The sequence below is a fragment of the Pleurodeles waltl genome, chromosome 3_1, assembly GCF_031143425.1.
Source record: "Pleurodeles waltl isolate 20211129_DDA chromosome 3_1, aPleWal1.hap1.20221129, whole genome shotgun sequence".
Lineage (NCBI taxonomy): Eukaryota > Metazoa > Chordata > Amphibia > Caudata > Salamandridae > Pleurodeles > Pleurodeles waltl.
Genome location: NC_090440.1, coordinates 117,708,565 through 117,730,504, shown reverse-complemented (window position 1 = coordinate 117,730,504; position 21,940 = coordinate 117,708,565). Strand labels below are relative to the sequence as shown.

Here is a 21,940-nt window from a genome sequence, read left to right as displayed (position 1 = left end):
CTCACTTCCAGGGTCATGCTGGGATGCGCGGCCGGGAGCGAGGTAGGCAGAGGCAGCACAAGACGGCGAGACGGCATGGAAAGCCTGGGTAGGGAGCCGCAACTCCATAGAAGAGGTGAGGACTCTTTTCGTCTATCTCAAGCACCGGGTTCCTCCAGCCTGCATCAAGACATTACGGATTATATAAATCAGGAACTGGGAGGGGGGGCTGACATAAAGCTAGAAGAAGTTGAGAATTTACAACGGCAGGGTCATCCTGTTATAGAGTCCTGCCAAGTAGAAAGAGGTGCAGGGAGCCTAACAGAAGACATTATTGATGCCCCCATATTGAGGAAGGGAGTAACGTAGTCTCAGCAAAAGAAGAAAACTGCAGGGAGAAAAAGGCAGTCCTCCCCCTCTCTCCAACGGAGAATAACCCATTCATTAAGGGCATATTTTAAGGCCAAGAATTCTGAAACTACTTTGGCCGCTTCCAACTCATCTCTATCCCTCACTCCCTCAGGTATAACCTCTAGCGAGGTTATACGAAATGAGTATGTGGTGGAAGAGCAAGTAGATTTGTCAAGGTTGAGTCTTTCGCTTTCATCTACGCCTCCACTAAGTGGAAAGGAGGGTGGAACATCAGGTTCAGTTAACTTAGCCCAGGATCAGGACTCTCCTGACATGAGAGAAGACACTCCTTTACAACAACAAAGGGATAGCGCCGTAGAAAAGACAGCAGAAGACTTTCAGGAACCTCAGCAGGAGTCCTCAATGGTAGTGAACTTAGCGTCTGTTCAGCCATCTCTAGAATCTTTGTTGCACTCCCTATCTAATGAAGTCAGGCAGGGCTTCCTAGTATCGCAGACAAATCAGAAGGGGATTCAAGAGGTATGTGAAGCTCTGGCGATCCAGATGGATATATTAACACAGCGAACCCAGGTTTTGGAAAAGCAAGTGGTTCAACTTAATGAAGTGGTGGAGAAGCATACCAGTGAAATTGAAGTGTTAAAAAGTACAGAGAATCGGAAAGCTGAATGGTTGGAGGTCCTGGAAAACAAGCTAGGAAGAATAACATTAAAATAATGAAAGTTCCGGAAGGGGCTGAAGGAGATAATATCAAAGGGTTGTTTTAAAACAAAGTGGGGTTTGGGAGGAATCAGAGGACCTACTACTCCAAGCTATACAGAGGGTTCATAGGGAGCCCTTTCGCAAATCACTAAGGGGCATATTTATACTCTGTTTACGCCGGAATTGTGTCATTTTTTTTTACCCAAATCCGACGCAAAGCTAACTCCATATTTATACTTTGGCGTTAGACCCGTCTAGCGCCAAAGATCTTGGAGTTTGCACCATTTTTTAGCGTGGACACCTACCTTGCGTTAATGATATGCAAGGTAGGCGTTCCCGTCTAAAAAATTACTCCAAGGCATGTGCGCCTTATTTAAACTCCCGTGCAAAAATGACGCACAGGAGTGAGCGGGTCAAAAAAAATGACGTCCAGCCGCTTTTGCGTTATTTTTTAACGCCTGGTCAGGGCAGGCGTTAATGGACCTGTGGGCTCGGAAGGAGCCCAGAGGTGCCCTCCCATGCCCCCAGGGACACCCCCTGCCACCCTTGCCCACCCCAGGAGGACGCCCAAGGATGGAGGGACCCATCCCAGGGAACTTTAGGTAAGTTCAGGGAAGTATTTTTATTTTTATTTTTTTGTGGCATAGGGGGGCCTGATTTGTGCCCCCCTACATGCCACTATGCCCAATGACCATGCCCAGGGTGCATAAGTCCCCTGGGCATGGCCATTGGGCAAGGGGGCATGACTCCTGTCTGTGCTAAGACAGGAGTCATTTCAATGGGGGTTGGGAGTAAAAAAAAATGGCGCAAATCGGGTTGAGGCCAATATTTTGCCTCAGCCCTGACTTGCCCCATTTTTTGACGCCCAAGCTCCATTTTCCCCTACGCCGGCACTGCCTGATGTGGGTCATTTTTTTTGACACACACCAGTTAGCTGCGCCGGCTAACGTCATTCCATAAATAAGGCGCCCGCATGGCGCTTTGGAATGGCGTTAGCCGGCGTTAAAATTTTAGACGCACAACTGCATTGGCGCAGTTGTGCGTCAAAAAGTATAAATATGGGCCTAAATGCGGCTAAGCCAAGGAGAATTCTGGTAAATTTTCTTACTTATGTAATCAAGGAAAAAATCCGCTCCAGAGCTCTGAAAACCAAAACATTAGAAGCAAGAGGCTACTTCTTCGAAATAAGGTCCGATGTATCTCGAGCGACCTCCGATTCACAATGGGAGCTTGGTAGAAGAATGGAGGAGTTTAGGAAGTTAGGGGCCACGGTCCAACTAAAGTTCCCAGCGACTTTGAGAGCAATGAGAGAAAAACAGATGTACAACCTGCCTGATGTTCAAGAGGCAGATTCTCTTCTCGAGAAATTTAAGGGTAGTTAGCATGACTATTAGTTCAGTCTCTTTTGTCTTGTCCTCCTATACTGGGTTTTTGCTGAATAAAGGTGGTAGGGTCTTGGCAGCGCCAAACGGCTGAATAGCCAAAAAAGATGGGGATTCCCAAGGGAAGAGAGAGGAAGGATAGTGGGGTTGGGGTGGAGTGGGTGGGGGGAAGGGCTTGGGTTGTGGGTGAGGGGTTGAGGGGGGTGGAAAGTGTGTTCCTCATTACAAAATGGTTCAACCTGCAATAATGTTTATTAGGAAACCTGTAACTTTTGGAAAATTATATAAAAAAGATGGTTGGAATAATTTCCAGATTCTTTCATGGAATGTGAATGGGCTGAGAGTAAGACCAAGAAGAATTTTTATTTTACAATATATCAAGGATTCCCTGGTGCAGATTGTATTGATACAAGAGTCTCATTTGACATACGTGGAAGCACAGGAGATTTTTAAACTTTTGAGTTGGGTTAACAAAATGATCTGCTCCTTTAACACATCGCACTCAAAGGGGGTGATAATTTTAGTAAAAAATGCCATCAATGCATTTATTATGTGTACTAAGTTGGATACAAAAGGTAGATAGGTTATGGCAGATGTTAAGATTAATCAGGCTATTTATATATTTGTATCCTATTATGGCCCAAATATAGATTAAATAACCTCCTTACAAGAAATATGCAATGCACTCTTGGAGACTCAGCACCAAATCATAATAGCGGGAGACTTTAATGTGGTATTAAATTACGTTCTGGACATATCCACTGGTAGTAAGGCATGTTGATGTCAAAAATCCCTGGCATATATTAAAGTAATAATGGAGCAGTATGCCGTGATTGATATCTGGAGAGATTTACATGGTCGTTCTCGCAGTTTTACTTTTCATAATAAAAAATTTAGACATCACTCCAGGATAGATTATTATTTATTGACTAAGACTCTTAAGGCATATGTGGTGGATGATCAGCCCATTCCAGCTCATTTATCAGATCACACAGCAGTGATGCTGACTTTGAAAGAAGAAGGGTTACGGCCAACAAAGAGGTGGACATTAGATCGCTCCCTTCTAAACAATATTGAAGTGGTAGAACGTCTGTCTAGGGAAAAGAAGTGGTTCTTTGAAGATAACCTGAACTCTGCTTCCCTTCATGTGGTGTGGGATTCTTATAAAGCTTTTATTAGAGTGATCTTAATCACTATTTCAGCTCAGAGAAACAGGGAATACAGGTCGGAGAGTCAGAATATTGAGAAAGATCTAGAGGGTTTGGAGAAAAAGCTGGTTGAGGCACAGTTTAGAGGGAGGGATGAAAATATAATCAGGCTAGAATTGGTCTCTAAGCGCGCAGCCCTCTCAGCAGTAATAGAAGCGCAGGTAAGGGAAAAATGGGAAGCAAGCTAATTTGCAAACCTTGAATATGGGGAAAGCGCATGGAAGTTACTGGAATGGAAAACAAAATCGGATCTTACCAGAAATCAGATTTCAGAGATAAGAGACCCCATTACAGTGGTGATAGTAACGAGCACTTTAGAGATTCAAAGAGTATTTCCGTTTTTTTTTTAAGTTCTGTATAAAGAGGAGTCATCAGTAGTGGTGGAAGATAAGATTTCAAATGTAGAAGAATTAATGCCAGGAAAACTGGAGGATGAAGAGCATCTTCTTTTGGGGGAGGAGTTTTCAGAGGGTGAAGTAGCACAGGCCATCTCAAGAGCTAAAAAAGGTAAAGCAGCGGGTCCTGATGGCTTACCAACTGAGTTTTACATACAATCATGCAGTACCTTAACCCCATTCTTTAAAGTCCTTTGTAATTCAATCTGGAAGGGAGAATCCTGATTGCCAAGGTCTTGGAATGAAGCAATAATAACTGTCATATTAAAACCTGAGAAAGATTCCTCGCTTTGTGAATCATACAGGCCAATCTCATTACTGACTAATGACTATAATGTATTTACTAGTATTCTTGCTTGTAGATTAGGAAAGGGTATTGTGCTGCTGATTCACAAAGCTCCAAAGGAATTTTTTTAAAATAGGTATATGCATCAATTATCTCATGAACTAACGGGGGCACTTGATATGGCAATGTTATCTGGCCTCCCCTTGGCAGTTATTACCCTGAACTCCACTAAGGCGTTTGACCGAGTAAATTGGAACTATTTAAATTACATCTTAGTACATCTGAATTTTGGACCAAGGTTTGTGGGGGTTTTAAAAAGTATTTATGCTAATCCATCTGCGAGAGTCCTGATAAATGGGAATTTAACTCTTCCTTTCCCTATCACTAGAAGGACAAGACAGGGATGCCCTCTCTCTCCATTGCTCTTTGACCTGTACATAGGCACTTTACTTCTGTTGAGCATGGGTAATGTGCACAGAGTCATAATTCCAGCACACCGGATAAGCAAAAAAATGGGAAGATGGGATTTTACAAGCAATATATAATTTCAATGCAATTACTATTGCTTTAGAAATGTGACCATCTGTTTTTTTCTGCCCTCTTGGATGTTGAGCTATTAAGGTAAATTTGCATTTTCTTGGTATATCGAGATCATATAATCCAGATGTTGTTCAGGCATACTCCACAAGCACTGCTGTCTGTACATTATGAGGTGAATAATTAGACCTTTCCCAGGTTGCCACGACACAGTGTTCATTAAAGTGTCAGTCAGTGGGGTTGCACTTCAGAGCGGGAGTTCTTAAGTCTGTATCTTATTAAAGTATGGTCACAAGTTTGATGTTTGTGCTGTGTGGTCAATTTTTACAAATTCAGGTCCAACTTCCTTTGTCTTGCACTGCTTTTGATAGTAAGGTTGGAAAATGGAATGGGAAGAAGTTAGTAATAATAAAATTAACTAGCTCACATCATCTTCACTCTAAGATTTGTGTGGCATTGCCATTCTCCTTGCATCTCCCACTCTATAATTGGTTTTGATTTTCTGGGTGTCTACTCATGCAGTTAGCAGAAGATGTGAAAATAATTTTATGCACAATCTGAAGGGTGTATTAAAAAGTGCTTTAATGGATAGATCAGACAGGGTCTTTTCTTCAAGGCACTGATTCAATAATGCCTGTGATGATGAATAGCAGATCTCAGATTGCTGATTATATTGAGAAACAAGTGGTGCACTCTGTTTAAGTGATACCAGTCTGTTTGCTTGCAGATAGCTTGCTGTGGAAAACATTAATGGATAGTGAACAGGAATAAACTGTTGTGAGGAAAGTGGTTTATTATAGGGTGTAGTTGCACAACATCATTGCATAATAAAGTCACAATTCTTTATTAAGTCCAGTAAGGTTTGTTTGCAAAATTTTTGTTGTGTCCAAGGTAGCTGTGACTCAGCTAAGTCAGGCTTTACCAAAGGACAAGTGTGAAGCATTTAGAAGCACCAAAACACTTGAAGGAGAAGAATGCAATACCATAAAAATCCAACACCAAATTTAAAAAAATAAGTTGTATTTTTATCTTTAAATATACACCTCAATGGCAAACATCCACTTTGAGGTTTGCAGAGATATCGATCTTTGAAGAAACCATAATTCACAATCTTTTATTTAGAACAATAAATCATTGTAATATACTGCGACTCGCATTTTAGGGTTGGTATCTAACCCTTCTTGTGGTGACCAGCTGTGGCAAGGAGCCAGTCACAGGGATCAGTAAGTTCCAGTTGAACAGTTAACTCTCAATTAAAACAGTATCCAGTCCAGTTCCAGGGTCAATTAGCAAACCATCGTTGGAATCGATTAAGTGGTCGTGATTTAAGGGAAGCAGGATGTTGAAAATACTCAAGGATGCTGAGGATGCTGGTGTTGGAGGACTTGCTGTGGGCCCCTCTGAGTCCACAAATAATGTGGGGTTACTTTGGCTGTAGGGGTCGATATCCCTTCAAGTCCAGCCAAAAAACACTTACCACTGGTCCCTAGTTATAGTGAAACCAGTGGTTTCCTCTAACTGGCAGTAAATTCCTTAAAGGGCAATCAAACTTCAGCCTGACAACTCTCCTGTTTTCAGTAGACTTAGCTGCAACTTTTGAGATTCCTAGGTTGCACTTCGGCGGTCAGCGTAGATCAGGCATTTTTAGCTACTAACTCACCATGGCTGGCCTTTTCAGTTGTAGCCGGGAGCCATCCAACTGACTCTTGGTGCTATCCTCTGTCGGGGTTTGGGGATGAGTTTTCCTTGAGCGAGACACAACAGGCACATTCCTTTCTTCCAGTCCAGTCTATATAAAAGCCTGTCTTTGCTGGATCCAGGAAACAGCAGGGCAGTCCTTCGATCTTCTCTCTAGTGCAGAAATGATCTGAGGTCTTGGTGCCAGGGTGTCATGTGTTTGCCCATTTCTTGCCCTTGGGGGATGTAGCAACTACTAACCAATAGGCCACCAAGTCCTACCTGCCTACTGACAACTCCTGCAAAGTGTGGCATCTAGCTATCACACGATGCACCATTTTACCCACTCCCAACATGGCAGACCCCTTCTCTTGGTGTGTGAAGCACCCTAGCCCATCCCAGACAGCTCACATCCTGTTTGGTGTGTTTGGCCTTCCTGCCAGGAAGAGATCAAACCTCTTCCAGTGGTGCGCCCTTTGTTTTCCTTCCTGAAAGATGTTTACACCTCCTCCCAAGATGGCAAAAGGCTGTCTTGAGAACAGTGTAGCAACCATCTAAAGTTGACATTTGAGCAACAGTTACAAACGGGTTTAATTCAATTATGTTTTTGATACCTTGATCAATCAATCAATCAATCAGTTGGTATTTGTAGAGCACACACATTCACCCCGTGGGTACCTGGAGACATAGGTGCCTTGTCTCCATCGAAAAGGCAGGTCTTGAGCTTGTTCTTGAACTGTCAGGGAGAGGGCTGTTTGGAGGTGGTTCCAGGTCTTGACTGTGATGTAGGAGGAGGAGAGGCCCCTGGTGTGACTACAATGGATGTGGAGGGTGGGGGGGGGGGTGAGAGGGAAAGTGAGGTAGAGCTCAAGTGTCTTCCGGGCAGGTGGAAGTCCAAAAGATGATGATTGATGTAAGATGGTCCTTGGTTGTGTAATGCTTTGTAGATGTGCATGAGGTTCTTGAAATGACATTTCTTCTGGATGGGGAGCCAGTGGAGGTATCTGAGGAGGGGGGTGATGTGGGTCTGTTTGGGAAGGTCCTGGATGAGTCTGGCTGGAGACCCCAGGGTAGAGATCATTGCAGTAGTCTAGGTGGCTGGAGAAAAGGGCCTGTGTGATGGTCTTTCTAATGTTCATAGGGATCCAGCTGACAATTCTGTGGAACATGCAGGGGATGTGGAAGCATGAGGAGGCAACTGCATTGATTTGTTGTTTCATTGTCAGTTGGCTGTCGAGAATGATGCTGAGGTTGCGCACGTGGTCTGTTGACATGGGTGTTGATCTGAGTTCTGCTGGCCACCAACTGTGGTCCCTTATGGAGGTGTTCTTTTTTTAAGACCAGAACTTCTGTTTTTTTCTGAGTTAAACTTGAGGCAGCTGTCTCATCCATTTGGTTATGTCTGTCGTAGTGCTGCAGGAGTTGGTTTTGGCGTTAGTTGGATCCTCATTGATTGAGAGGATGAGTTGTGTGTCATCGGCCGTAAGATATGATGATGTCTGTGAGGGGGTCAAGTAAATGTTGAACAGGGTAGGGCTGAGGGAGCATCCTTGGGGTATGCTCCAGTTGATGTTCTTGGGTGTGGAGGAGAAGCAAGGCAGTCAGATCCTCTGTTGCATCGTGAGAAAAAAGAGGTGATCCATTTGAGGGTGTTTTTATGTATGCAAGTGGAGTCTGTCGATGAGGGTGTGGTGGGAGACGGTGTCAAATGCAGTGGAGAGGTCAAGGAGGATCAGGTCTATGGTTTTATCGCAGTCAAGGAGAGATATGTTGTCTTCTGTGGCTTTGATTAGTGCAGTGCGGGTGTTGGCACAGAATTCAGATTGTGAGGTGTCAAGAAGTCACTTGAGTTCTAGGTATTCAGTGAGGTGTTGGATGACGGCTTTCTTGAGTACTTTGGCCGGAAAGGAGAGCAGGGAGATTGGTCTGTAGTGTTTGAGGTTCCTGGGAATGGCCAATCGCTTTTTTAGGAGCGGTCTGATCTCTGCGTGTTTACATTAATCTGGAAATGTTGTGGAGATGGAGGTGTTGAGTATGTTGGTGAGTTCCCTGCTGATAGGGTTGGCATTGCGGTTGAACAGATGGTGGGGGATGGGGTCAGTGTGGATGGACGACATCATGGCAGAGGTGGTCTGCGCAGTTAGTGGACACCAGGTGGTGATCTTTCAGCCTGTGACTGCTGGTTCCTTGAGGTAGTTGAAACTAGAGGAAGAGGGTTGGGGGATCAAAATTGTTGTAGATTGTGGTTATCTTGCTGTGGAAGTGGTCCGAGAGGGAGACGCAGAGGTCTTAAGAGTGGTGGATGGACTTCTCTGTGGCAGGAGGGTTAGCAAATTCCTTGACAATCTTGAATAGCTCCTTCGTGTGGTTGTTTGCGGTGTTGATGGGGTCAGTGATGGCTGCACTCTTTGCTTCCTTGATGTGCTGATGGTAGTCTCTGAGGGCTGCTTTGTAGGATGTTCTGTCAGAGGGGTCCTTGGAGGCTTGCCATTGCTTCTTGAGTTGGTAGCAGCTGCACTTGATGGTTCTGAGCTCTGGGGTGTACTAGCTGTCTAGTTTCGAGGATTTGTTGGTTTTGGCTAGTTTCAGAGGGGCAAATCTGTTGGCACAGTTGGTGAGGCAGATAGTGAAGTTCTGGGCAGCCTGGATAAGATCCGCTGAGGTTTTAGGTTGGAAGTGCTGAAGAACTGGGTCAATTGCATCTTGGTAATTTTTCCCTAGCTGTGGTGGATGGCCCTGTGGAGATTTGTGGATATATGTTGTTCTCTACCCAAGAAGGTAAAGTGGATGATTGCATGGTCAGTCCAGGTGAGCTCTGTCCTGTGGGTAAATTTGAGTCTGTCACTGGAAGCAAAGATGACGCTGAGTGTGTGTCCGGCTTTCTGTGTGGGTGCGGCAACTAGATGGGTGAGGCCGATGCTGTTGAGCTTCTCTAGGAGGAAGGTTGTGTTGCTGTCATTAGGATCATTGATGTGGAAACTGAGATCGCCGAGCAGGTTGAGGTCCAGGTGGTCTGTATACGAGGATAACTCGAATCCTTGTATTGGCGTCTATTTGAAGTCAGAAGTTGAGGTGCTCCATGAGGGGAGTGGGGTCGTCGTTGGTGGTTGTGCATCGGATAGCTTCCATGTCAGGGGAGAGGGTGGTGATGGTGTCCTAGATTTCTATGGAGTGTTTGCAGAGGGAACAGGTGCTGAGCAGGATGCATTGGAGAGGTGACAGGATGTGAATTGGCTCGTACGTGATGGGTCCTGTGCGCAGCAGCCTCCATAACTAGTCTTGGGTGTGGGACGGGCTGTGTGGGAGGCTGGGGTGGGGGTAAGGTGCAAATGGCAGGAAAGTGGGAAATGGCAGAGGAAAACAGCAGCATAACTGGTGTTGACTTTAAGCACATACATTACATTAAGAGATGCCAAAGTAAATACAAGTCACCATAAAACAAATGCAAAATGCCAAAATGTAATGGCACCAGGGCAGGAGAGACCTTAAATTACCACTAGAATTGTTGGGCAGCAGGCCTACAGCAGGATGGAGCTGGGGGCTCAAGAACTGGGAGCAGAGTCGTGCCCTCAAGGAGACAGGCAGGGGGAATGGTGCAGAGACCAGAGGTCAATGGGCTACTGTTGGAGTTGCACAGCCGCCTCCATAAAAAGTCCTGGGGATAGGAGAGGCTGTGTGGGAGGAGGGATTTGGACAAAAATTGCAGGAGCAGGAAGGGCAGGAAACGGCATGGGAAAACTGCAGCACAACTGGTGTGGACTTAACTAAATAAAGTACATTAAGAGATGCCAAATTAAATAAAAAACAAAATAAAACGAATTCAAAATGGCAAAAATAAATGCGACCTGGGCAGGAGAGACCTTAAATTACCACTACAATAGATAGGCAGCAGTTGTACAGCAGGATCGAGCTAGGGGCTCAAGGACTCGGAGCAGAGACATGGTCTCAAGGAGCCAGGCAGAAGGAATGGCACAGAGAACAGAGGTCAATGGGCTACTCCTTCACGTATCAGTATTTAGTAGTCCCATTCTAAGTCTAGCATTGCTTAATTCTCAGTGTGTAACTCTGTACACACCAATGAGGCTACTAGCCCTTCCATAGTAAAAATGTCAATATTTATTTTTACAAGGACATTTAAAGTTACTAAGCCACATGTCCATCTTTTTGACATAATACACCCTGCCTTAGGGCCGCAGTAGGCTTGCCTTGGGGGTGTTGTACAAATATTAAAAAGGTTGGTCTAGGCTTTGGCACTGATTTAAATGGCAGGTTTGAGTTAGCAGTTAAAGACTCCTGTGCCAGCAGGAAATGGCAGTCAGGGAGTCTTTGTCACACTCGTTGCAGCACAAGAAGTGCAGCAGTTCATGAGAGACACTTTTATTAACAGGACCTGTTTACCCCAGAAACCATATAAGTGGGACATATTAGGAAACCGACATCTTAACTTCTGTGAACCCCACTTAATTACAACTGGAATCTGGGGACTACCAATGAATCATAACTGGAAACTGGAGCAACCCACTGAGTCCCCAGTCTAAGTAATTTCAGTGATGTGAAAGCAAAAAAATATGGAAACAATCAGTCCTCAAAAAGTGCAATATTTTATTCAGTAAAATGTAAAAAAAATCAACATTTGAATATTAATAGGTGAGTTGGAGTTTTTTTTAATTCAGTTGAGGTCACCCATTGTTCATACTATATCTAAGTTCTGTTTGATACACCTGCACACTTCCACAAATCAATTTGAGGATAATAAGTTAAGTTTTAACCTCCAATTTCAAATTCATTCACGCTTACGGAACAATTTAAGATTTTCAATTGTACATTTTGCTTCTTTAATCATATTTTCTTTATCAATCTGTTAATGTGATATAAACCCCTCAGTAGGCGCTGTGGCCCTTTTGAGCAGTCCCTGGACCACAGGTGTAAAACCACTACTTTAGAGGGTCGGCTCACTGGCATTGAGGACTTTTTGGCTGGGCTCAGTGCACTTACAGAGCTGAAAAACCAGCAGCATCAATCCAAAAACTTGGCAGTGATCACCAAAAGAGTAATGTCCTTAGAACTGTAAATACCTATAATTAAGGTACTGGTTAAATGTGTTTACACATCTTCACATGCCTTTTATCAACTTTCCGAATCCTTGTTCTTAACTAACAGAAAACTTGTTACTGTTTTAGTCTTTGGTCAGTTCCTTTGGACCTTTTTCACAGGTTTTTCCAATTCCCAATATTTCTAGGTTTTTTAAACAGCCACATGACCTGAGCTTTATTTTCTGTGGATTAAACAACTTGCTTTTCACTTGAACAGCATGATTGCTAAATATTTTAGGTGAAGCTGAATCAGCTGGAAAACAGCTAGCTTCATGTCCTTGTTTTTTTCAAAACGCACCAAAGGTGAAAATATAGTTAGTCTGAGTTACAAGTATTGTTTGAAAATGTGTTGGGCAAAATATTATTGTGGCCTCATGACATGGCATTCGTTGTGCTCCAAATATGTCAGCATCTCTGAAGATGTAGCTTGGGATTGAAGAGGATGAAACGTTCTTTATCTCTTTGACTTTCAGTTATTTGTTAAATTATTGTATTTTTTTCGTCAATATGTATTTACGGAATTATTGCTAAAAGGTTTTGAACTTTCTTTGACTTTTTTTCTCTTCCAGGCCCTGAGTAGCATCGCAGAAAATCAAGAGCACATTGCAAAACAATTGGTAAAGAACAATCCACGCCCACCGGACTGTGATTCTCAAGATGTAAGATTAATCTGTTTGGGATTTCAATTTAGATCCCAGTAAGGTTCATGTTAAAAACTAAAGCCTAAGTGAAACCAAAGATAATACTGCCTACTTTTTGAAATTTTGAAAGTGCCGACTCTGTAAATAGCTATTTAATAACCTCGTTCAATGCAGGCCTTTTGATGGGGTATTACAATTATTCTAAACTTTAGTTACCAAAAGGGATTATTTAGAGTGGTTAAGAAAACTTTGTAGACTGGACACAGAGGAAGAGACTTGATTTATTGATGGCTTAACAAGCTGTGATTGTATTAAAGAAATTATAGCATTTTACTAGATGGCGGCTACAAAGAAACAGTGTGGTTAAAATATCTCTTAAATATAAACGAAACCATGTTCCATGAACAATTACGTCTGTTTTTATCATGATTTAGGGACCTATTCACAACAGCATTTTAAGGACAGTAAGCGAAACTACACGAGTATGATTTTATGTACTATTACATGCCTTTGTTAAACATACCATTCCCTATTTGTAAACCTACTAAAATGTCACACTCGTTTCTATTTATCCTAATTGATATGACCATTCCATAATTTAGCCAGGTTTATTCCAATTTAGATGTTTTGGGTCCAATTCACAAAGGCATTAGTTTGTAAACCAATTCTACAACAGTACCACTACAGTTATTCCATAATGATTTTGTGAATATGTTGTTTAGTTATGAGATACTATGGAACCCAAAAATACAAAGCAGAAAGACAGTGTTAACCTAATTTTGAAATCCAGCATGAATCTCTGAACTTTCACAAATCGCATCATAATTGAATGGAAAATGGCTTTGTAAGTGTGGCCAGCAAACTGGAAAAGTTGTACATATTATTATGGTGTATGTTTATCACTATATTATTCTTTCTTTGACAAGGATCACTTCTACAGCTCGTTGTGCTTATCGTATGCATATTATCACTAGTATTTAGATTATTTTTTTTTATAGCTGGTGTTAGAAATGGGGTCTCTAGTTGGCCGTGGCTTGCACCCTGCTCGAATAGGAGCCATCAATGTAGTCAGGGTAAGGGAGCCTCACAGCTAAGCTAGCCCCTGTCCACCCTCGTGGTAGCTTGGCTCAAGCAGTCAGGCTTATCTCAGAGGTAATGTGTAAAGTATTTGTACACACACACAGTAACACAGTGAAAACACCATAAAGGTACTCCACATCAGTTTAGAAAAATAGCCAATATTTATCTGAGTAAAACAAGACCAAAATGATAGAAATACAACATACACAAATCTTCTAAGATTAAATCTTAGTACATCACTTAGAAACACAATAACTCAACCCAAGGCAATCACAACACCTTCACGGAGTCGTTCCCAATAGTCCAATGCCACTCGCTAGGTAGTGTGGCCCAGTTATGGAGTTGCACGGACCCCAGATGCAGTACCTTGGAAAACGAGAAGGAAACAAAGACACTGCACAGATTCAGAGAGGTGACGAGTCACTGGAGCTGGTGTGGCGTTGGTTCCTTACTGCTACCGTGGAGGTAACATGTTGGTTCCTTACTGCTAGGCAGGGGCGGTGAGGCGTCAGTTTCCTATTGTTGCATGGGAAGTAATGAGGCATCAATGGTGAGGAGTCAGTTCTTTATGATTCAGCGGGGTGGGTAAGTCCAGCAGGTCAAGAAGCAAGGCTTCAACTTCAAGGTGTCCCGAACAGACCAATGGGGCCACAGGTGTCACAGCAGAGTCACAGCCAGGTGCCACAGACATCAGTGACACAGTGTTCTGGACTCACGCTGTGGTGGGACTTCGGAGGCACTGCAACAGCATTTAGCCTGTGGCGCCGGTTGCGGTCGTTGCACTCAGCGGGGACCATGGCTCGTGTGCAGTCAGTGGCATGGAGACAGACAGCAGCTCAAGTTCCAAAGTCGCTCTGGAGACAGTGTGCTTGGTTAATTATATCCTCACCCAGATGTGTATTCCACTGACAGGCAGAGGCACAGAATGGTTAAAAAAGAAAATGCCCAACTTCACCAAATGTTGCATTTTTAAATTGTGAGTTCAAAGTCCCCAAACTCCATATCTCCCTCTTCTCCTAATGGGAAATTACACTTAAAATATATTTCAAGGCAATCGCCATATTACCCTATGGGAGAGATAGGTCTTGCAATAGTGAAAATTGAAATTAGCAGCATTTCACTATCAGGACATATAAAGCACACCAGTACCTGTCCTACCTTTTAAATACATTGCACCCTGTACATGGGGCTGCTTTGTGCCTAGTTTAGAAGTGACCTTTTTTTTTTTGAGGGTTCTCATCATATACTTTCCTTAAGAAAACTACAGTTTCATAGTTAAAGTTCTACATTATTTTACTAACACAAGAAATCTATTGATTCTCTATACTAAGTCTGTGTATGATTAGAAACATTTTGTACAGTTAAACCAGAACACTTCAATACATTATTGCATTCAATAAAAATATGCCTGTGGTCTGGTCAAAACTAACTTCTTTTACATTAAATCATCATGTTCACAACATATCAGCTTATCAAAAATAAACATTTCACATTCTTAACCTAGGTCAGCTTTGCAGAACATGTTTCTTCAGTTATTCAAAACTAATACCTTTAAATGTGACAGTCTACTACTTTTACTTCAATTAAAAAGCCATTTCCTTTTCTCTATGGCCTGCAAATTAACTCTGCACATTATTGTATTTGTTTTTAATGTAGAAACATGCTTTAACAAGAGCAAAACATGGGTATTTCCCCAGCAAAGTGGAAGCTATCTTAATAGGACTGATTGTATCTTATAATTTCTAAAAACAAAGATAAGCCAACACAAATTTGAGAATGGATGAAGGTGAACTAAGCCAATTGAGGCAGATAAGAGGAGAGGAGCGTGATAGCTAACCATTCAACTGTTATGTTTTGCTTAGATAGGTTAGAAACTGTAAATTATATTTCTCTGTTATGAAGTGATCTTATTTATCTGTTTATTAAACATGATAAACGAATGGCAGTACATTTCTCCATTAAGTTTTAGCATTCTGTTTACACGCATATATAACCTTATACAATGCAGTTTGTGTTTTGCCGTACTGTGATGCAACATGTAACCGAACAACTTAGAAATGACGTCACATTTGTGTTCCAGGAGTGGTTTAACGGGCATGTAGAGTGGTTTGGGCTGTTGTTGCCTGAAGAGTGGGGGTGGCGCATCAATTGTGTCTATGGTCTGTGGGGGTAGTTTGGCCGAGCCAGGAGTAGGTGCAACACTGGGAGTGGACTTGTGGTGGTAACGTTAGGGACCGCTGTTGGGGGGGATCTTATTTAACTTATTGTTGCACGTCTGGCATACTTGAGTCCTGACTATAGTGTCTGGGTTATTGATGGGGGTCTCCGGGGGGGTGTACAGTATGGGGATTTGACAGGGACCGTATCATGCAGGTTCCCCAGTGTTCAGGGGGGATATGTATCATCTCTGGCTTCGATGTTAACCACAAAAGTATCCCAGACTTCAGCGCCGCCTTGGATCAGTCCCCTGTGTTGTAGCTGGCGCAATGTCTGGGCCTCTGCTTGCGAGCGACTGTGCAAGTCTCGGAGCCAGGTAATATGTGACAGGGCATGTGGGGCCTTCCAGTGTGTGGCAATCAAGCGCTTGAACACTACAAAGGCTAGGTCTATACATTTATGGAGTTGTTTGTCACCTTTGTCGCGCCGGCGTATGCCTAGTAGGCAAGATTCCAGCGAGGGTGCTAGGGTGTGAGCGGCAATGTCAGCTGTGGTATCGGTAATACGTTGCCAGGCCATGTTCACTGGGTAGCAGCTCCAAACCATACGATATAAGTCTGCTGCTGGGGTAGCGCATCTGGGGCATACTGGATTTGAGTTTGGTATATTTGTTTTATACAGGCGGAGATAAATAGGAGTGATGAATGTAATTGAACTGGGTGTAGCGCAGTCTAGTGTTGCGGGATACATTCTTGATCATAGAAAGTGCTGCGGTCCAGGTATTCTGGGGCAAGGGTAAGGGGAGGTCGGCGTCCCAACAGGCTTTGGCTTGTGGTAATTCCGAACAAACTCCAGCTAGGAGCAGCTTGTACAGTTTTGTTATTATGTCTTTTTGTATTGCCTATAGTGAGGATTGCAGTGAGCAGCTGAGATTCCTGTGGCTCAGCGTTGCCGAGCCCCCATATGTTGTTGAGTAGGAGTTTGATTGCACCGTATGTCTGAAAGGCCCCGGCGTGAGTCGCCCCTGCGTTCACTAGTTCCCCAAAGGAGTGTAACGTGGAGCCTGAATGACAGTCACCTGCGTTTAACAGTCTCATGTCATGTGTATTGTGATGTAATGAGAGCTTTTGGGCTCCCGGGAGTTGTGTCAACGGCAGCAAGGGAGAGTAAGGAGTCGTGGAGGTCTTGCCTTGGACGTATCTGCGCCAACAAGATCTGGCTACATCTAGCAATATAGCCCTTTTCTATGGGCGATGGGGGCTAGCCAATAGCGAAGTTAGTATACGTAGTGGTGCTATGAATTCTCCCAGTGCTTTGCTCTCTTCTGGGAGGGTCTCGCTGAGCCACATGGTTGGCCATTGCAGTTGAGCAGTGGCGTAGTATAGCTCGAAATTTGGCATTCCCAATCCACCGTGTCCTTTGGATATTGCGTTGTGGATAATGCTACTCTGCGCCTATCTTTGCCCCAAAGCAGATCAGTCACCAAGGAGTGCAGCGAGTGAAAGAACGATCGTGGTAGGAGTATCAGGAGCGCAGTGAAGTAATATAGGAATCTTGGGAGGATGAGCATTTTGGCTATGGCTACCTGTCCCATAAGGGAATAAAGGGAGCGAGCTCCAGAACAGTAAGGAGCCGCGGACAGATCTGAGAACTCTGTCAAAGTTGCCTTCCCTGAGGTCTGCTATGGAGTGATATATTTGTATGCCTAAATATTTGAAGGTGGAATGAGACCATGGTAATAGGTATTTCGGTAGTGTTGCATGCATATCTGTTGCTATAGGAGTAAGAGGAAAGAGGCATGATTTGAACCAGTTAATTCGTAGGCCAGAGGTGATTGCAAAGGTGTCCAATATTGTCATCACCCCAGCTATGGAGGTGGTATAATTGCGCAAATATATCAGGGCATCGTCCGCACATAGGGATATAGGTGGTCATTACAACCCTGGCGGACGGTGTTAAAGCGGCGGTAAGACCGCCAACAGGCCGGTGGAAATTTTTTTGGAATTACGACCGTGGCAGAAACCGCTAACAAAGACAGTCACTTTAACACTCCGACCGCCACAGCGGTACAAACAAACACCGCGGCGGTCACCGCCAACAGACAGGCGGGAGACAATGTACCGCCCACACTATTATGACAGGCCAATCCGCCACCTTTTCCAGGGCGGATTCACCGCAAATAAAAACACGGCGGAAACAGGCATTTCGAAGGAAAAACGCTCACCTCTACACACTCCGCGAGGAACGACGACACCATGGAGCCGGAACTCCATATTCTTCCTGCGCTAGTCTTCCTGCTCCTGTACCAGGAGCACCAACACCGGCGGCGAAGACCACGGTGAGTACTGCACCTACGACATAGGGGAGGCAAAAAACAGGGACACACACACGCAACACCCCAACCCCCACCCCCACCCTTACCCACTACAACACACACACTAATGCATATCCAAACATTACAGTAACACCCCCCCCGGAAGAATGCAAAGACAAAAGGAAATGAGGGTAACCATTGTAATATATCAAAATTCAGTAAGCAAATATATACATATATACACTAATAACAAAATATACACCACGATTAGTAGTCCAGGTATTGCACCATTCATAGTCCGTGGACCACTGGGTCCAAAAGGCATGGGCGAGGCCCACTCAAGATACCCGAACATGACGGAGAGAACACAGCAGGGGCATCAAATAGAAATACAACAGGCACCTCAGGGGGAAGGGAAGGGGGGGCACCTCAGCCGGATGAGTGCATGACGCCAGATTCACGAGGGGGCTCCATGCCCATTGATGTATCCTGGGGAGTGCAAAGCCACAGTCTCTCAAGTCTTTCCAGTGGGTGGTTTGCCCACTGCTTTATCCTGGGGAGTGCAAAGCCACAGTCTCTCAAGTCTCTCCAGTGGGTGGTTTGCCTACTGCTTTATCCTGGGGAGTGCAAAGCCACAGTCTCTCAAGTCTCTCCAGTGGGTGGTTTGCCTACTGCTTTATCCTGGGGAGTGCAAAGCCACAGTCTCTCAAGTCTCTCCAGTGGGTGGTTTGCCCAATGCTTTATCCGGGGGAGTGCAAAGCCACAGTCTCTCAAGTCTCTCCAGTTGGTGGTTTGCCCACTGCTTTATCCTGGGGAGTGCAAAGCCACAGTCTCTCAAGTGGATAACAGTCTCCACTGGTTCTGGAGGGGGACTGGTGCCCAGAGTGCTTCATCCTGTGCAGGACAGAGGAAGTGGATGCATGTCTCCACTGGTTCTGGAGGGGGACTGGTGCCCAGAGTGCTTCATCCTGTGCAGGACAGACGGAGTGGATGCATGTCTCCACTGGTTCTGGAGGGGGGCTGGTGCCCAGAGTGCTTCATCCAGTGCAGGACAGACGGAGTGGATGAATGTCTCCACTGGTTCTGGAGGGGGACTGGTGCCCAGAGTGCATCACTCACCCCGTGACGGTCCCAGTTGCGTCACTGCCCCTGCCGCTCATGGGCTAGCGGTGCTTGAGTTGGCGGTCCTTGTCCTGTTCAGCAGGGCTTGACTTGGCAGTCCTTGCCCTGTTCGGCGGTGCTTGACTTGGCGGTGCTTGCCCTGTTCAGCGGTGCTTGCCCTGTTCAGCGGTGCCTGACATGTCGGTCCTTGCCCTGTTCAGCGATGCTTGCCCTGTTCAGCGGTGCTTGAGTTGGCGGTCCTTGCCCTGTTCAGTGGTGCTTGACTTGGCGGTCCTTGCCCTGTACAGCGGTGCTTGCCCTGTTCAGCAGTGCTTGAGTTGGCGGTCCTTGCCCTGTTCAGCGGTGCTTGCCCTGTTCAGCGGTGCCTGACTTTGCGGTCCTTGCCCTGTTCAGCGGTGCTTGCCCTGTTCAGCGGTGCTTGACTTGGTGGTCCTTGCCCTGTTCGGCGGTGCTTGACTTGTCGGTGCTTGCCCTGTTCAGCGGTGCTTGCCCTGTTCAGCGGTGCTTGACTTGGCGGTCCTTGCCCTGTTCAGCGGTGCTTGAGTTGGCGGTCCTTGCTCTGTTCAGCGGTGCTAGACTTGGCGGTCCTTGCCCTGTACAGCGATGCTTGCCCTGTTCAGCGGTGCTCGAGTTGTCGTTATTTGCCCTGTTCAGCGGTGCTTGCCCTGTTCAGCGGTGCCTGACTTGGCGGTCCTTGCCCTGTTCAGCAGTGCTTGAGTTGGCAGTCCTTGCCCTGTTCAGCAGTGCGTGACTTGGCGGTCCTTGCCCTGTACAGCGGTGCTTGCCCTGTTCAGCGGTGCTTGTCCTGCCGGTCCTTGCCCTGTTCAGCGGTGCTTGCCCTGTTCAGCGGTGCTTGACTTGGCAGTCCTTGCCCTGTTCAGCGGTGCTTGCCCTGTTCAGCGGTGCTTGACTTGGCGGTCCTTCATTGCCCAGCTGGGCTGGGGCTGGCGGTCCTTCATTGGTCAGATGGGCTGTGGCTGGCGGGGTCCTCCTGGGCAGCTGAGCTGTGGCTGGCAGGGCCCTCCTGGGCAGCTGGGCTGTGGCTGGCGGGGTCCTCCTGGGCAGCTGGGCTGTGGCTGGCAGGGCCCTCCTGGGCAGCTGGGCTGTGGCTGGCGGGGCCCTCCTGGGCAGCTGAGCTGTCGCTGGCGGGGCCCTCCTGGGCAGCTGGGCTGTGGCTGGTGGGGTCCTCCTGGGCAGCTGGGCTGTGGCTGGCGGGGTCCTCCTGGATAGCGACGATGGGGCTGGCGGTGGCGTCCTGGGCAGCGACGATGGGACTGGCGGTGGACTCCTGGGCAGCGACGATGGGGCTGGCGGTGGCCTCCTGGGCAGCGACGATGGGGCTGGCGGTGGCCTCCTGGCCAGTGGGGATGATGGCGGTCTTCTCCGCCGTGCTACTCCTCCCAGACTTTGCGGGTTTCTTCTGCCCCTTCCCCACCTTGGGAGGAGTCATAGCTGAGTCCACACTCACCCCGGGACCCCTGTGAGCGGCTTGAGTGGCTGGAGTCTTCCCCCTCTCCCGCTGGGCACTGGCCAACTTCTGGTGCTTCACAGAGGGGGGACTGGCTGTGCTCTGGCTCCGTGAAATACTGGCTGGCCTGGTGGCCGGTGCATTCCACATACCTGTGACAACAGGCACCACTGGTCCCGGAGATTTTGTGGCTGAGGTGCTAGTACGGGACCTATGAGTTGGACGGGGGGTGGTGGGAAATAGGTTAAGGGTGGACAGGAAAAGTTGTTTGGAGACACTGGGACGGGTAGCTGGAGGGGGTTTGGGAGTGGAGGAAGAGGTGGTGGTTGTAGGAGTTGTAACTTGTGTGGCTTTGGGTGCAGGTGCATGCGCTGGAGGCTGTTGTGAGGTGCATGTATGTTGGGTGGGTGTGTGCCTGCGTTTGTGTATCTTGGGAGGGGGCGTCACAGACACACTGGGAGAGGACACAGGGGATGTGTGAATGGTAGTGGGGGTGGTGACTGCACGTAAGCGGGGTGTGGTGGTGGGTGTGCTGGTGCGGAACGCAGTGGCTGTAGTGGTAGTGCATGCAGGTGTGAGTGTAGACGAGACTGGGAGGGAGGAGGGAGACGAGGAGGAGTGGAACACAGTGGAGGCAGTGGATTTTGGTGTGTCTGCATGTGTGTGATGCTTGCGTGAGTGCCTGTGGGATGTGTGGTGCTTATGTTTGCCTGAGCTTCCCTTGTGTGGTGAGGTGTGTGCAGGCTGGTCTGATGCTGTGCTTGGGATAGGCAGAGGTACCGGGGATTGGGTCTGGGTGGAAGAAGTTGGAGGGGGGAGGCTAGACACAGGGACAATGGCTGCCATCAGTGCTGAGGCCAGAGTTTGAAAGGTTCAATGAAGGGCAGCCTGACCAGAATGAATGCCTCCAGGAATGCATTTGTTTGTTGCAACTCCCTTTCTACACCCTGGATGGCATTCAAAATGGTAGACTGCCCAACAGTGAGTGACCTGAGGAGGTCAATGGCCTCCTCACTGAGGGCAGCAGAGGTGACAGGGGCAGGGGCTGCGGTGCCTGGGGCAAAGATGATGCCCACCCTCCTGGGTGAGCGGGCACGGGGCACACGCTGAGGGGCTGCGGGGAGGGCGGTGCTGGTAGGGGGGGTGGCGGCTGTACCTGTAGTAGTGGGGGGCACAGATGTTGCCGCCACCACAAGGGAGCTCCCATCTGAGGATGAGTCCGTGTCGCTGGTTTCAGCACCTGTCACCCCTCGCCCTCCGTCCCACTGGTGTATTCAGAGTCCGTAGTGTGGCCCTCCATGGCCATGTGGGACGCAGCTCCCTCGTGCTCCTGTGCCACTGCTCCTCCGCCTCATGATGCTAATGCACACAAGAACAGGGAGACCGCAAAAAAGGGGGGGAACAGAAGAAAGACAGGTTGCGTTCATGGCTTACCGCTACCGTTGGCGGACAAGATAGACACAGCAGCCCCCTGCACTACGTCGCGCTCTTGGGCTCTACAGTGCAATTCCTGTGAAATGGCCTACAAGG

At 46.6% G+C, this 21,940-nt stretch overlaps 1 protein-coding gene across 1 annotated transcript in view; it reads left to right on the top strand.

The window, feature by feature from the left end:
* LUZP2 (leucine zipper protein 2) overlaps window positions 1–21,940 on the top strand; it is a 1,083,806-nt gene that overhangs the window by 904,824 nt on the left and 157,042 nt on the right. Inside the window, exon 10 of the mRNA XM_069221952.1 lies at window positions 12,198–12,287. Coding sequence (XP_069078053.1) covers window positions 12,198–12,287 — 90 coding nt within the window. The remainder of the gene's footprint in view (window positions 1–12,197; window positions 12,288–21,940) is intronic.